Source organism: Candoia aspera, chromosome 2 (genome assembly GCF_035149785.1).
Source record: "Candoia aspera isolate rCanAsp1 chromosome 2, rCanAsp1.hap2, whole genome shotgun sequence".
Classification (NCBI taxonomy): Eukaryota; Metazoa; Chordata; class Lepidosauria; order Squamata; family Boidae; genus Candoia; species Candoia aspera.
Genome location: NC_086154.1, coordinates 137,146,297 through 137,160,706, shown reverse-complemented (window position 1 = coordinate 137,160,706; position 14,410 = coordinate 137,146,297). Strand labels below are relative to the sequence as shown.

The 14,410-nt window shown below is 44.7% G+C and overlaps 1 protein-coding gene across 4 annotated transcripts; it reads right to left on the bottom strand.

Moving 5' to 3' along the window:
* Nucleotides 1-313: 313 nt before the first annotated feature.
* Nucleotides 314-14,051, bottom strand: TARBP2 (TARBP2 subunit of RISC loading complex). 4 transcript variants are annotated; one of them, XM_063293833.1, is made up of 9 exons: nucleotides 13,846-14,051; nucleotides 12,012-12,181; nucleotides 9,100-9,205; nucleotides 7,650-7,733; nucleotides 6,910-6,979; nucleotides 5,867-5,984; nucleotides 5,289-5,416; nucleotides 3,228-3,420; nucleotides 314-810 (listed from the first exon to the last, which is right to left on the bottom strand). In XM_063293833.1, the coding sequence occupies exons 1-9, from the start codon at nucleotides 13,905-13,907 to the stop codon at nucleotides 653-655; spliced, it is 1,089 nt and encodes a 362-aa protein (XP_063149903.1). In that variant the 5' UTR covers nucleotides 13,908-14,051; the 3' UTR covers nucleotides 314-652. The 4 variants fall into 4 exon arrangements, with proteins under 4 accessions (XP_063149903.1, XP_063149904.1, XP_063149905.1 ...); XM_063293834.1 differs by lacking the exon at nucleotides 13,846-14,051 and having other exon boundaries at nucleotides 6,910-6,982; nucleotides 12,002-12,129; XM_063293835.1 differs by lacking the exons at nucleotides 12,012-12,181; nucleotides 13,846-14,051 and having other exon boundaries at nucleotides 6,910-6,982; nucleotides 7,650-7,716.
* Nucleotides 14,052-14,410: the final 359 nt, after the last annotated feature.

Here is a 14,410-nt window from a genome sequence, read left to right as displayed (position 1 = left end):
CTACCTGGGTGGGGAAACATTGGCTTCCCAGATGCTGCTGGACTCCAATTATCTGGAGAAAGTCTGTTGGGCAGCTGGAGTGGGGTTTACAGCCTCAGCCCTTCCCTTTTCATAGAAAATAAGCAGGTGGGCAAGGGATGCTGAGCCTTTCACCCTCAAGTGTGCAGGACTGCATCTAAACTAGCAAGGCTGCAGATAGCTTGAACTGGTCTGCCTGAAGGTTTCTGGCCTATGGCATGTGGTGAGGGAAGTACAGTTCTGTTGTATGTGCACGCCTGACTGCTTTAAGGAACTGGGGATAAAATAGGACAACTTTCTACAAAAAAATCCTGTTTATTGCAACTCCCAAACATGATCGAATCAGTCCGTGCTTATCCCTTGGAGACCAATCAGGGTGACCAAGTGAGCCAAAGAGGCGGGAACACCATAGCCTCCGTATGGGTTGTCCTTGCGCCTCAGGAAACAAGGCTCTGTAAACTTCAGCGCCACTGCAAGTTCAGCCAACTTCTTCCAAGTCTTCTGGTTCAGCCAACCTCTTCCAACCCACCTCCCTCCTTGCAGCCCTGTCAAATCTCCCTGCCACGCCAATTCGTGTGAGGAAAACAAAGTGGCCTCCTCAGTGGATCCCCAGCATTGTCAGTCGCATGGTATCTCACTTGCCCCCAGCCATGATTTTGAGGTACTGAAGGGCATTGCGGGCAGCATCAGCGCGGGCAGCATGGCGGGAAGTGGCTGAGCCGTGGCATACTGTGGCCGGCTGCGTAGAGAGCTCCACCAGGCACTGGTAGAGGCCGCTTAAGCTCATGTCATCTGGGGGGGGCAAAAAAAAAGATCGTCACTCAAGCCAGAAAAACAGCAAAAACTGCTGCAAGTGCATCTTACCTGTTACATACTGTAAATTTTTTACTGATTACTCTTACTTCAGATGGAAGTGTTCTTCAAATAGAAGCAGAGCAACAGACAAACAACATGTACAAACATTCTGGCCATTAAAACATAAGGCAGCAGGAGGACAGACCATTTTCTTAGCACATGGCCATGATGGCAGAAGGACTGATAGGTTCATCCAGTACGGTCAAGGGCAATTTATCTTAGCCTACAGAATGATGGACGATAAATGGCAACTATTTGACCCTGCTTTTGTGAGCTTCACCAGGAAACCTGGTGGGCTACTGTAGCATGGCAGTGTTAACACAATAGTGTGGCTAGCCAGAAGTAGCAAATTCCAAATTTTGCTGCAGCTGTGGACTCACCAGGTGGCCTACAGGAGGGGCGGGAACACGCAGCTTTCTAGATACTGATGGATTGCAAATTCTAGCAGGCTTAGCTACTGCGGACATTATGCTGAAGGATGCTCGGAGTAGTAATTCTCATCCAGAAACCTGGGGAAGGCAAACCTATTCTCAAAAGGAACACCAGGAGGTGCAACACAGCAAAATGTCTAAATGATAAACACTGAAGCGATTCTTCTCAATTTCTATCACCCTTTCTATCTTAAATGTTTTGGGAAACCTCTACCTTAACAGGCAGAACAGGTTTGTCAGCTGTGTTTCTGCAGCACTGGAGTACAGTACGTATTTCCATTCTTGTTTTGAAACTCTGCTTTTAGAAATGGTATAATGTAATGTAATTTTGCTAAGTGAGTTATAATGGTTATTTTAAAATTTCATTCTGCTCAAGAATAAAAACAGGATCCATGCAGAGCTGAAACCTACATTGCTCTTCCTGGCTTAAAAAAAGCAAGCAGCAGTAGACTGCTTAAGCTCATGAGGCAGTGGTGAATGCCTCTTTGCACCAGAGTATGATGGTGACGTTCCTAAAAGGTAGCAGGACACACTTGTCAAAACAAACAAAAGTCTGCCTGGCTTGGTGACCATTTCAATATTTCCCTCCTTGATGTCTAATAAATATAGACCTAAATTAAAGCAGACCAACATTAAGGTGCCTAATATTGAAGTCCTGGCCCCAAGACTTGTAGTGTCCTAAGTCAATATTTCTCTTACATGAAGCCAATCATTGATGTGACCCAGTAGATCCAAGCTCGCTCAAGTTGTCTCTGACTTTAGAGGGGATCATTGGATAGTTCTAAGCTTGCCTGGCCACTTCTGCTTTCAGCCACCCAGTCACTCAATGTACAATTGGGGAACACAAAGTTGCATTTGTAAATGGACAACAGTTACACCCCTTCCTGGATCGAGAGGCCCTTTGAACAGTCACTCCTACCCTTGTTATCTCTCATATAGACTATTGCAATGTGCTCTACATGGGGCTACCCTTGAAAAGTATCTGGAAGCTCCAGCTGGTCCAGAATGCAGCTGCGCGAGCTGTTTTTGGTGCCCCCAGAAAGGCACATGTAACACCGCTGCTGAGTGAGCTGCATTGGGTACCAGTTTGTTTCTGGGTCCAATTCAAGGTGTTGCTTATCACCTTTAAAGCCCTACATGGCATGGGACCAGGCTACCTGAGGGACCACCTCTTCCACATTACATCAACCCGTCCCACCCGATCGTGCAGAGAGGGCATGCTGTGGACCCCGTCTGTAAGACAACTTCGTTTGGTGGGGTCCAGGAAGTGGGCCTTCTCTGCAGTAGCTCCTGCCCTGTGGAACACGCTGCCCCCGGAGGTGAGATTGGCCCCATCGCTCCTGGCCTTTCGGCGGAGTCTGAAGACCTGGTTCTGCCGCCTCGCTTGGGGTAGAGAGGGGAATAGATCTACATGGGGATGGTTGCTATAGACCACTCCTCCCACACTTGGACTGTTTTAGATGTTTCATCGCTTGGATTCTTTATTTTTACCTTTATTTATATTATTTATTATTGTATTTTATTCTGTGTATTTTATGGTTATTGTTTTTAATCGATTGTTGTAAACTGCCCAGAGTCCCCCGATGGGAGGGGACAAATTAGATAAATAAATAAATAAGATAGTCCTCGTTTAGCAACCACAACTGGGACTGGCAACTTGGTCATTAAGTGAAACAGGCACTAAGTGAAACCGCTCCTGTGCTTTTGATCTTACTTCAGCTTTCCTTTGCTTTACAGACCTGTGAAGGTCATAAATGTGAGGATCAGTTGTAAAGTTACTTTTTCATCACCGATGTAACTGTGAATTGTCGCTAAATGAGGGAGTCACTAAACGAGGACTAGCTGTAGTGCACAGGAGGGAGGAGAGAAAGAATCCAACCTTTATAGTTAGCCACTCCCTCTGATCTCTGCCTCACTCCTTACCAATATCGAGGTAGCTGATATCAAAACTCTGCTCTTCAGAGAGCTCCTGCAAGAGGCTGCAGAACCCACTATTGAGGACTTCCAATGGGTGGCTTTTCAGATGAAGAATCTTCTCTCCCGCTGAGTTGCGCAGAGAATCCCAGGTACAACCGGATCCCCGACCCTTCACCCCATCCAGTTTGGTTCCTGCAATCTAAGTAGGAAAAAGTGTTCAGTGAGGATCTGCTTCTTCCACAGATTTCAGCAAGTTAACAGTTTTCTTTCTTCTCTTAGAGAATTGTCCATAGCTTTCTTGGTTCTTTCACTTGCTAAAATTCCTGGAGGTGACTGATACTGGTGGCCTTCGGTGGTGTTACCAGTCCTTGATCTAAAAATCAGTAACTACCTCCTTGCAGAGTCCCTGTTTAGGGTCTCACAGGAAAGACAGTGAGAACTGCTTGACTCAAGTCAGCAGATTACTCCAAGTTCCAACACTCAAGATTCCCATTAAGACATATGACAACACATCTGAGAACATGGATCTTACAGCATCAAGGGGAAATGCAACATTGCCTTTGGAGTTCAGATCTTTGAACCCAGACCCCAGTGCATCCTGGGAAATGCAGACCACATTTCTGATTCCAGTGACTCTAGGTGGATGCCAGAACTTTGATGTCTATGAATGGCAAACTGAAGAGGGTATATATTCTGTTCTTAGATGAGATGACTGAGCAGAACTCACCCGAGTTATTTTGCTACCTAGGGCAGAGGCAAGATTCACCCCACTCTGCTAAACTGCATATACAGAAGTAAATTGATATGCAAATTTTACTTCAAATTTTACTTCATATCTAAGGTCAGCAAACACGTAAGAGTCTACCAAGGATTCCAGTGGAACAAGAAATGGCAGATGCTACTGCTACACAACATCTGTCACCTGAGTCATCTGCCTAATGGTGGGGCCAATATTATGGTAGAACTAAAACATATTCTCCCACATAATCACAATCTCCAGTGTGCTAGAGTTCTCACTCATATCCTCCATGCCTGAATGTTACATTTATAGAGAAAATCAGCTAAACCAGTAGAGGCAACACTAAAAAATCAATAGTGACTATGCTGACTACCTAAAGGGCAGCACAAGTACCCAGGGGATGAGAGGCCTTGTCCTCCCTGGCCCAGGAAAAGTATGGACTTCATTTAGTAGAACATGAAAGGAAAAGAGGAAATTGCACGTGGCCAATTAGTGCTACTTAATCAGAGAAAAAAAAAGGCTATTGAATCCAGGCATGTTATAGTGCTGGATCTGGATGAGATGAAACAGGTGTCAGTGCTTTGACTGGGGATTGCTGGATGCTGCATAACTTCAAGCTGTTAGCCAGAAAATCCAGGTGAGCAGTACCCGAGGACTCTCCAACAGGCACGGGGGATGTGCTTGAATGAGTGGTTGATGTTTCTTGAAATTTACAAACCAAACGAAGGCTCACACCTTGATACTCCCCCGGGCCTTGGGTTAAGTTAGTTTCTGAGCCCCTATACAATTTCATTTGTTCAAGGGATTGTCTTTTCCCAATGTACATGGTGTGTTTCTTATTGTTTAACTGTTTTTTATTATCTTTTAATGTTTTATGCTGTTCAGAGGAGTTGGGTAGCCTTCTAAATCCATAGAAGAGAAAATTCAATAAATACTTGAGAAGTTATTAATTATATTTAAAGCCAATCTAGTTTTTCTCCTAATTTTCAGGAGTGTGGCCCAGTGGCATGCCAACCAAAACGCAGGCTCGGGTCATGAAAATGTTTCACATCCTTGAGATAAAAGTTTCCACAGCAGAGCTGTAGAATGAGGCTTGTGGCAAGTAACTAAAAACTTTGCTGGCCTCACAATGCCAGTGTTGGCATACACTTCGGAATGCACCCTGGACAGAATATCTGTTTACTCAGTTTCGTATCTGCTTTCTGGAACAGATGTTTAGCATTTTTGCAGGACTATCAGTGAACCGACTTCCTAGCCCACGTGAAAACACCCATTTAGAGTGGCTTTCATCTCTCTTTTTTATTTCTCATCATCCCTTCAAGACTCACAATAGAAAACTGGTCCTCCTCCATTTCAGCCTCACTGCCCTCGCGTGGATCCAGTGGAACATTATGGATCCGTACCAACATCTTTGCTGCAGCATTGCGTTTGGCTAGTTTTTTGGAAGTGCCACTCCCTGGAGAGAAAAGAAAAGTTGGGATGGCAATCTGAAGACAGGACTGGTGTATTCACCCCAAACCAGATCCACCCCAAACTCTGAAAGTATAGCCATAGGTTCCAAGCAAAGCCTTCTTTTTCGAGGGCCTTTCAGCCAGCTCCCTGGAAGGTCTTCTACTGTACATGCCCATATCTTTAATTATAAATGGCTGTGTGTGTGTGTGTGTGTGTGTGTGTGTGAAGGATACTTGTGCTTTGCCTTTGATTTCCCCCATCTTGTTTTATAAGGGCACCAATTCTCCTTTACTTAAGACTCTTTTAGGGAAGCTTCCCATTCTTGTAGAAAGCCTTAAAAATCCCAGTGGGACTGCTGAAGGAACAGGTCAGGACAACAACAGGAAATTAAGAAACTAAACAGATTAATCATAGGTGGATTTAGATTCTTTGCTAACGTCTTGCGATAGTATACCTATTTCAATAAACCTTTCAACACGACAGGTCATGGTGAATTCCTTGCGGTGTGCTGGCCCAGATTCCTGAGTGACTGTGTATTCTGGGAGTCGCCAGCCCTTCTGCACCACCAGCTCCTGGGGAAAGAGGGAGTTTAGAAAAAGATTCCCCTCTGGATTCTTCAAACCCAACTGAAGGTTGCATTAAATTAGCATACGTTTGGATGCTCACTGGAAGAAAAATCAAGCCACATAACTCATCTTTGCTATGGTCACATATGGTCACCATCACTACAGGGTGGATCAAGACAGCTTGGGAAGCTGTCCTCAAGATGTATCAGAAAGTTGCAATATTGTGGCAACAGTGAATGGATTTTACTTACAATATGGGGACTGAGACAACTGCTTCAGCTTATCACTGACCTTTTGAGATGGGGTACATGACTGACTTCACCATATGTGACTGATTTCATTCCAGAGCTGCAGAAGCCCATGTTGCTTCTGACTCAAAACCATGACCCCAAAAGACCCATGCACACTGATGAATTCAGTTTCCTAAAACAGTTCTTGGGCCTCATTCCAGAACCGCTCCACTTTCTGAAAGACTTTTGGAGAAGTGCTGGGGAGGATCAGATTGATTCCCCATGTCTGCCCTCTAAATGTTGGTTAGTGCCTCATCTTTAAAAATCAGGGTTTTGAGAATACCAAAATTATGTCAGGTGTTTTGTCTAAGCAAAGGATGAAATAAAAGAAGGGAGAGGGCCTGAAGTGCATAGCTGGCAGAATCAGGTACCAATGAACATCAATGTCAGACACATTGCTTGCAGGAAAGCAACATAGACCAATAGTTTCTGCTACAAAGTCTGATGCTGAAAGAGGAAGTTATATTAGAACCTGCATCCACTTGAGTCTTCCCTTCCTTATTCTGGTGTCAACCCAATGTGTATTATGGGAGGTGTATTCACTGGGACTGGGACAGCACCCAGTTTCAGGAAAGGTGATCAATGCTGTCAGCAGAAAGTACTTGGGGTTGGAATACATCACAGCCTGGAGAACTGCTTACCTGTAAGGCCCCAACTGGATTGCACTCAGATTGCTGTGGGGATACTGGGGATTTTATGTCCATCGAGGAACTTCTGGGTAAAAGATGACATAGAGTAAAAGATTCTCCTCCCCCAAAGTGCTGCTAACCCACGTACCCCACTCACAGTTGTCCACTGCTAATTAAAGGTAGAGAAAAGTAGATCTTCCAGGGAGCTTACTGAAGGGCCCTCAGAAGGGAAGGCTCTGCCTGGAATCTGCACTTGACTGCAGAGCAAAGCACAAGCCAATCCGGGTTGAAGGGGAAAATTCATTCAAGATAAATAGGTTTTTACACGAGGTGAAACAGACAGGAACCACTTCTAGTATTTCGAATGGCCAACCAGACCTGCCTAGCTAATTTCAGAGTACCGGGTAGCAAATGAATCAGGTTGTGTTCCATTATGTTGGCTCTACTGCCCAATCTTTCCCAACCTGGGGGCCTCCAGGTGAGCTGAACCTCGACTCCCAGAAAAGCCATGCTAGCTTGGGGTTCTAGATGCCGAAATCCAAACCATCTAAAGAACACCATGCTGAGGAAACTGTTGCAGTCTATGCAGAGCAACTGGGGCAAAACTGCAAGAACAAGCACCAGGAACACAGACTCAGAAAAATCACCTTGTTCTAATATAGCAGCAATGTGCTTTAGGGAAACAGAGGAACAGTTTGAAGACTTTGGGCAGCCCACCTCTTGAGTTTTCACTTCAATAATTATCCCATTACCTTGGAGAGGCTGCTGGTAGGATGGGTACGGGCACAGCGACTGGAGCAGTAGTCGGAGCCAAGGGCTCTAGAGAGAAAGGAGAGCTTCAAAATACAAGGTGACAATATTAAAGCACGCTCAGTAGCAGAAATCCACATAGTGGGATAAGCTTTTGAAATGAAGTTAGAGATTTCCAAACTTGCACTCTATGCTTATTATTTTTGTCCTTCAAAAACATATTCTCCACCCAAGCTTCCTTTTATTGCTTAAAGTCTGCCTGTTAAACTATTCTAATCCTGTAATAGTAGATTTATACAACCTGCTGAGGCAAAGGTTGCTGTCTGGTGTCTGGCTCAGTGTGTTGTGTGAACCCAGCCATTCAGTGAACCCCAAAGTTGAGTTAATTCAGTAAATTGCTGATTAGTAGTGTGAAAACAGCACAAAGATCCATGTGCTGAATAAACTCAGTATTCATTCTGTAGCATGCAATAAAACATCATGAAAATCCCACTTTTTGCTTTCTTAATGCAAAATCTGTTCTACAGTGTTCTTTTAATCTCCATCTTAACCTGAGAAATCTCAGGACAAGTTAAATGTGACTTGTAGTAGAATTTGGTCCTGACGCTGCACACTTTGGCCCAGTAAAAGCTGAGTATTGTGATGCAAAGTGAAGAAACATGCATGGAACAATTTCAGAGTGCAGAACTTGGCACAAATGTGTTAAATGAATGTTTAGTGTTTTTAACAGTACAACAAATACATTGCAGCCTTGCCTAATTCCAGCACTTGGTTGCAAATTTTTATTTTATTTTATTTATTTTATCCTGCCTTTATTATTTTTATAAATAACTCAAGGTAGCGAACATGCCTAGTACTCCTTCCTTCTCCTATTTTCCTTACAACAACAACCCTGTGAGGTGGGTTGGGCTGAGAGAAAGGGACTGGCCCAAGGTCACCCAGCTGGCTTTCATTCCTAAAGCAGGACTAGAACTCTCAGGTTCCTGGTTTCTAGCCCGTTACCTTAACCACTAGACCAAACTGGCTCTCAGTTTGTCAAAACAGAATGAGTTCTTTATAAACACTGGGTAACTGTAGAATATTGGTGGAAGTATAGCATTGTCAGTAGAATTATAATACCGTGGCACAAGGGCCAATCTAGAGGCTTGCTCATCTCTGGGGGCATGGAGAAGAGAGAGATAATTTAAGCCCTTAAAAGCTCTGCAGTCCTTTTTGTCTTTGGTAGTGCCTGCCCGAGCATCCCCCAAACTGTTAGTATATCAGGGGCTTACTGACCTGCCCATCATCACCAATAGTGAAAGAATCCTCGTCTTTGTCCAAACTGGACACAAATTAGGTTTTTGAGATGAACAAAAAGTAAGTGGTACCAGAGACAGAGGATGCCCAGATAAGTCTTAAAGGGCATTTGGGCTTCTGATCTCTGGAACTGTCCCAAGCAGGCATATCCCTCACCTGGCTTCATCCAGCAGTGCCTGCTCCAACATGTTTCCTCCCTTCAGAAGCCTGAGTGCCACTTCTGCTGCCTTATGTTTGGCGGCTTTTTTGCTGGGTCCTTGACCTGAGAATAGGAAGGAGAGAGAAGCTGATGCTGAGCCAAAGTCAGAATGAGAACTTGTAAGAGTGTGCAAAATACTGGGTGAAGCATCTCTTCTATGGTAGAAATCAAGGGGGGCCTACATGGAGCTTGCTGAAATTTTCCATAGGCCTGGCCCAGCCCTACTTAGCCTTAGCAAACTAGCTGCCTCATATACCTTCAGAGCATATTCCTGTGACAAGGCACAGTGGACTTTTGTGACATTGTACCAATGGTAGCACAATAAAGGCATGGGTTCAAGTCATCAATACCCTGACAATACTCAACTATACTGCCACTCTGTGCCAGAGTGCCACATCCTGCTGTCTTGCATCAGTGTCTGGTAGTTGCAACAGACCGTATGGCAAAGAAGCTCACACTAACCCCTAGCAAGACGGAGTCATCAGCAAACATTGTGACTATCCGGAAACATCAATTCTGGTGGTAGTTCCAGATAAGATCATGCTTCCCCTGAAGGAGCAGGTCCATGACTTGGGCGTCACCATGGGCCTACGGCTCCTGCTTGAACAAGGAGTGGAGGCCGCAGCCAGGGGCCTCTGCTCCGTTTGGGCTAGTGAACCAGTTATGGCTCTATTTGGGCCCGGAGACTCTGATCCTGATCACACTGAACTGGATTACTGCGCTAGTTCAGAATGCAGCAGCCAGACTGTTGGCAGGAGAGACTCGCTACTGCAGAATTACACTTATTTTGGATTGCTGCACTGCTTACCGATAGGCTTCCAAGCCCAGTTCAAGATGCTGGTTGTTATCTATAAAGTCCTATATGGTATAGCACCAAGGTATATCAGAGACCATCTAGAGAGAATATGATTCTGCCCATCTGTGGACATCTAGAGAAGTCCTGCTCAAGATCCCATTCCTGGGGGCAATAAGAATGTGAGTTTCTATGTAATCTCTCCCACATTATTGTACACACTGCCCTTAGAAGTATGCCTGGCCCAATCATCATTTTGCAAGGCATCTAAAACTGTTGTGTTCCCTTAGGAAAGAACTGTGAATGGCCACTGATTTATTACTAGTTTATGATTTTGAAGTTTTTAATGGTACATTGTGCTTTTGTATACTCCCCAGAATTTTTTTTTATCAAAGCAGTATATAAATGCAGTTAAATAAATAAATGTGGTAACATAGTGCTGTGTAAGCTTGCGAGAAATGATATACTGATGTAGTTATCCCTTCTTTGCCAAACATCACTGATACAGAGTGCTCAGCCTCCTAATCACCACCATCCTTGTCTTCGCCTTGACCATCTCTATGTTCTGTGTACCCTCCTCCATATCCTCAGGGTCTCCAACTGAGAGGAGACTGATGCTCTTCAATAAGGGGCAAGGGCTCAGTCCCAAGAGAGACCAAACTTGTGAGGATTTTGTCAGCCTTAGCAAATGAACAGTTCTAGGCAGAGTCAAATAGGTTATAGAAGGAATTCCCAAACTGGGACTCGGGACATTTCCCACCCCCACCCCAAGCGAGGGTTGCAAACAACTTGTGGGAGGTCATACTAAAACAAAAACAAAACTGAATAGGCTTGTGTAGGCAATGTAGGAGCATTATCAAAACTCACTCTGGACTTCCTTTCTCATTTTGCCTCTGCAAGCCACAGTGGGCAATTGCAATACAACGAAGTTTAAAAGCGCCTGTGGTAGATACAGTATATTAAAAGTTAGTGTATGTTTTATTAAATGGTCATTTTATTACAAGTGGCATATTTATTTGTTGCCCAATCCTAATATCAATTAAATCATTAGTTTTACTTATAGGGAAGTCACAAATATTCATTAAACACTTCAGGGGGTCAAAGTATCACAAAGTTGGAGAGCCACTGGTTCTGGGCTGCAAAAATCCAGGCAGCCACTGGGGGGCATCTGTGTTTTTATAGAGCAGATCTGGGAGGCCTATTAGTGCTGGTAGTCTAGCAGCCAGGATCTTTTAAGAATTACTCCCAAGTCTAAATGATGATATTGTGAATTGAGACACAACCAGTTTTAGCCCTCCCTTCGCAGTGTCCCCTGAAACTGAGATGCCTGCAGGGAAATGGGTTTGCCCAGCTTTGGAAAGAACAAACAGATCTCCCCACTCCGCCCCACGCAGAGCCATTAACAGCTCTCCATAGTCCTTGTCTCTCACTGCAGCTCTCAATGTATTTTATTTGGGAAAAGGATTTATAGGGAAAAATTTCATGAGGAGGAGGAATATGCAGGAACATATATGTAGTTGTTGGCCTGGATGAGTTCCCACCCAAAGTACAAAGTATAAGGAATGAAAGTGGCAATGAATGTTGTATGGGAAGGGCTTCTAAATGCTATATGGATTCTGTAATACAGAATAACTAATATTTTTAGATATCTCCCATTGTAAGCTTTACAAGCTCTAAAAGTACTTTGGTCTGTAAAAAAAACCCTTATGCTTTCCTTTTACTCTTTCTTATAATGTAGTCTGTGCCTTTAAGATAGGTCAGGAGGAAAATCTAAACAAAAAAGTAGAGGAAAAGTCGCTGCAAAGAGGCAGACCTCTCTGTCCTGCCAACCCTACAGGAAAGGGACTAATCTAGACTAATCATGCTGCTGTCTCAGATGATACAGAGGAACCTGCAGTCTGTAGTCTGAAAGCCTACAGACTGGCCACAATGCACACACTTCATGTTGAGGCTGAAGTTCAGATCAAAACCACAGCTGGAGCATTTTTCATTCCTACTATCTTCAGACAACATGTAGGCCAATGAAAAATAAGGTAAACTGGTTCATCAATATACTTATTCTTTACCACAACTAACCGGTGCAGCTGATGTCACCAACTGTGACACGAAAGGTGAAGTTGGGCTGATGTGCTTGTCCTTCAGCTTTCAGCAGGTCATAGACGGGTGTTTTGCCTATGCGTGTCCCATACTCTTGTAGCAGGCTGATAGGAGTCTTGCCAGGATTGGACGCCAGCATTTGCTCTATACTGAGGGAAACATGGAGATGAATATTAGAGCCACCCTTGCCTCTGTGTTCAATGTTTCTGCATCTTCTGTGATCTCATACTTTACAGCAACTTTTCCCAGCCTGGTGCCCTCCAGATATGCTGAGAAACAACTTTGGCTCCCCAGCCAGCACAAGTAAAGGCTGTGCTACCAGAGGTGTTAAAAAGTGTAACTCAACATTCCTGGAGAGCACCAGATTGGGGAAGACTATTCTATAACAAGGTGTGGTCACCTTTCTCTCTCTTTCAACCCCATTCCAACATATCTCCATCTTTATTACAGAAGCAACTAAACTCACTGAGTTCCCCAATGACACTAGGATTAAACTCCTCTACCATGAAGTGAACCCTCCCATCCATCTTCATCTGTCAGAAAAATCCAATGAGAATAGAGTAAATTCAAGTAGAATAAAAACCACAAGTTTACACTCTAAACGGCCTTTCTCAACTTGCTGACCCTGGGGGAACCCTTGAAATTTTTTTCTGGCCTCAGGTAACCCCTGCACATTCAGGCTCAAATACAGGCCAGAAGTTACAAATTATATTTGCTTCATGCGTAGGCCAGTACATATGTAACTAAAAATAAAGAATGAAACTTACCTCTTTAATGTGAAGTTGCCCGAATTTGAAATAATTTTTTTAATAAATCGTGATCTCCCAGGGAACCCCTAGTGATCTCTCGCGGAACCCTAGGGCTCCACGGAACCCTGGCTGAGAAACCCTGTTCCAAAGACTGCTTTGACTAGACATGGAGTTATCATTTAGCTCTAATAGTCAGAAAACTATATTACATCCCAGGTAAGCTTGTGTTTTGGATCCAACTGGAGCACAGTCCAAGAAACTTCAGGCTTCAATCCTGTTCCTGCTTCTAAGATGGTAAAGTTATAGATATCCTCAAGTTTGAGCTTCAATCCTGGTGACAACATAGACTTAACTATACTGTTTTCTTGTAGAAAGTGGGCTTTCCTGGTGACCTTTCATCCAAGTACTACCAGGCCCATCCCTGCTTAGCTTCTAAATCCAGACAAGCTGCATGGGAATAGTACACACAACTTTATACGTTATGAATTATGTCAATTAAACAATTTCTATCCCTTGTACTGAAGAGAAAAGTGCAGATTATGTTCAATTCAAAGCAGTATCCCATTCCCATCCCGCCCCCCGCCCCCCGCCCCCCGCCCCCCTTTGCTTTCCTCCTGGTGATCCTCCTGGTGATCAGGAATGTCACACCGAACTCAAACACTGTGCTCCCAATATGGAAGAAGAAACGGACGACAGGAGCCATGGGAAAGTTTAAACGTGCAGTGCCAAGCCTGGGTAGGTCTTCAATTCCCATAATCCTTAGCTAGCAGCATGCTGGGGGAGGCTGAGTTCACTAACTGTGTGGTGATCTGATAGTGCACCCTTTAAGATGACGAGATGGCCTTTAAGATGACGAGAAGGCCCTGGCAATCCCGCCAAAACACGCCCCATATTCCGACATGGTCGCGAATGTCAGGCTGGGCCGTTTGGGCCTGCCTGCGATCATCGCAACGCCGCCCGAGATGCGTTCTTTGAGGAGGGGGTAACCTGGCAACAAGGCTGCAAGGGGTGGGGCTTGCCCCTTCGTCTCTTAGCAACGATCCAACAGGGGCGATGTTATTCACCTGGGGAAGCTGCCGCAGCTCCTCGCGCTCCCGCAAGGCTCCTCCGCCTCCTCCTCGCTCATTCCCTCCTCCTGCCCCGCCGCCGCCGCCACAACTCCTTCCACCCTCCAGTTCGGCTCACAAAGGCCGGGAGAGAGGAAGCGATAGTCTCCTGTCGCCTCGAAAACGCTACGAGGCGCATCCTGGAAGCTGGAGTCCACACGAAGACTACCTCCACAAGGCAACATGGACAAGAAGACTACGTATCCCACAAGGCCTTGCAGCACAGGGAAGCGCAGAGTGGCTTCTCTATCACTACGCTTCAAGGCATTATGGTTGCTCCTGTGCACGCTGGGAGTTATAGTTCTCCTGTTGTAATGTTCCAAGCTATAACATGGGAAAACACCTTATAAATATAACTCAAACAGTGGTTTGAGGAGATATAGTTTTGGCATTACAAGTAAAATGCGAACGATAACACGTCAAGATGATTAAATGATCAAAATTTGCGTGGCATCACTTTTTAGCCCGAATCCTTCTCACATCTCTTTCACCCAATTGCTTAACAATGAAGGATGATCCTGCA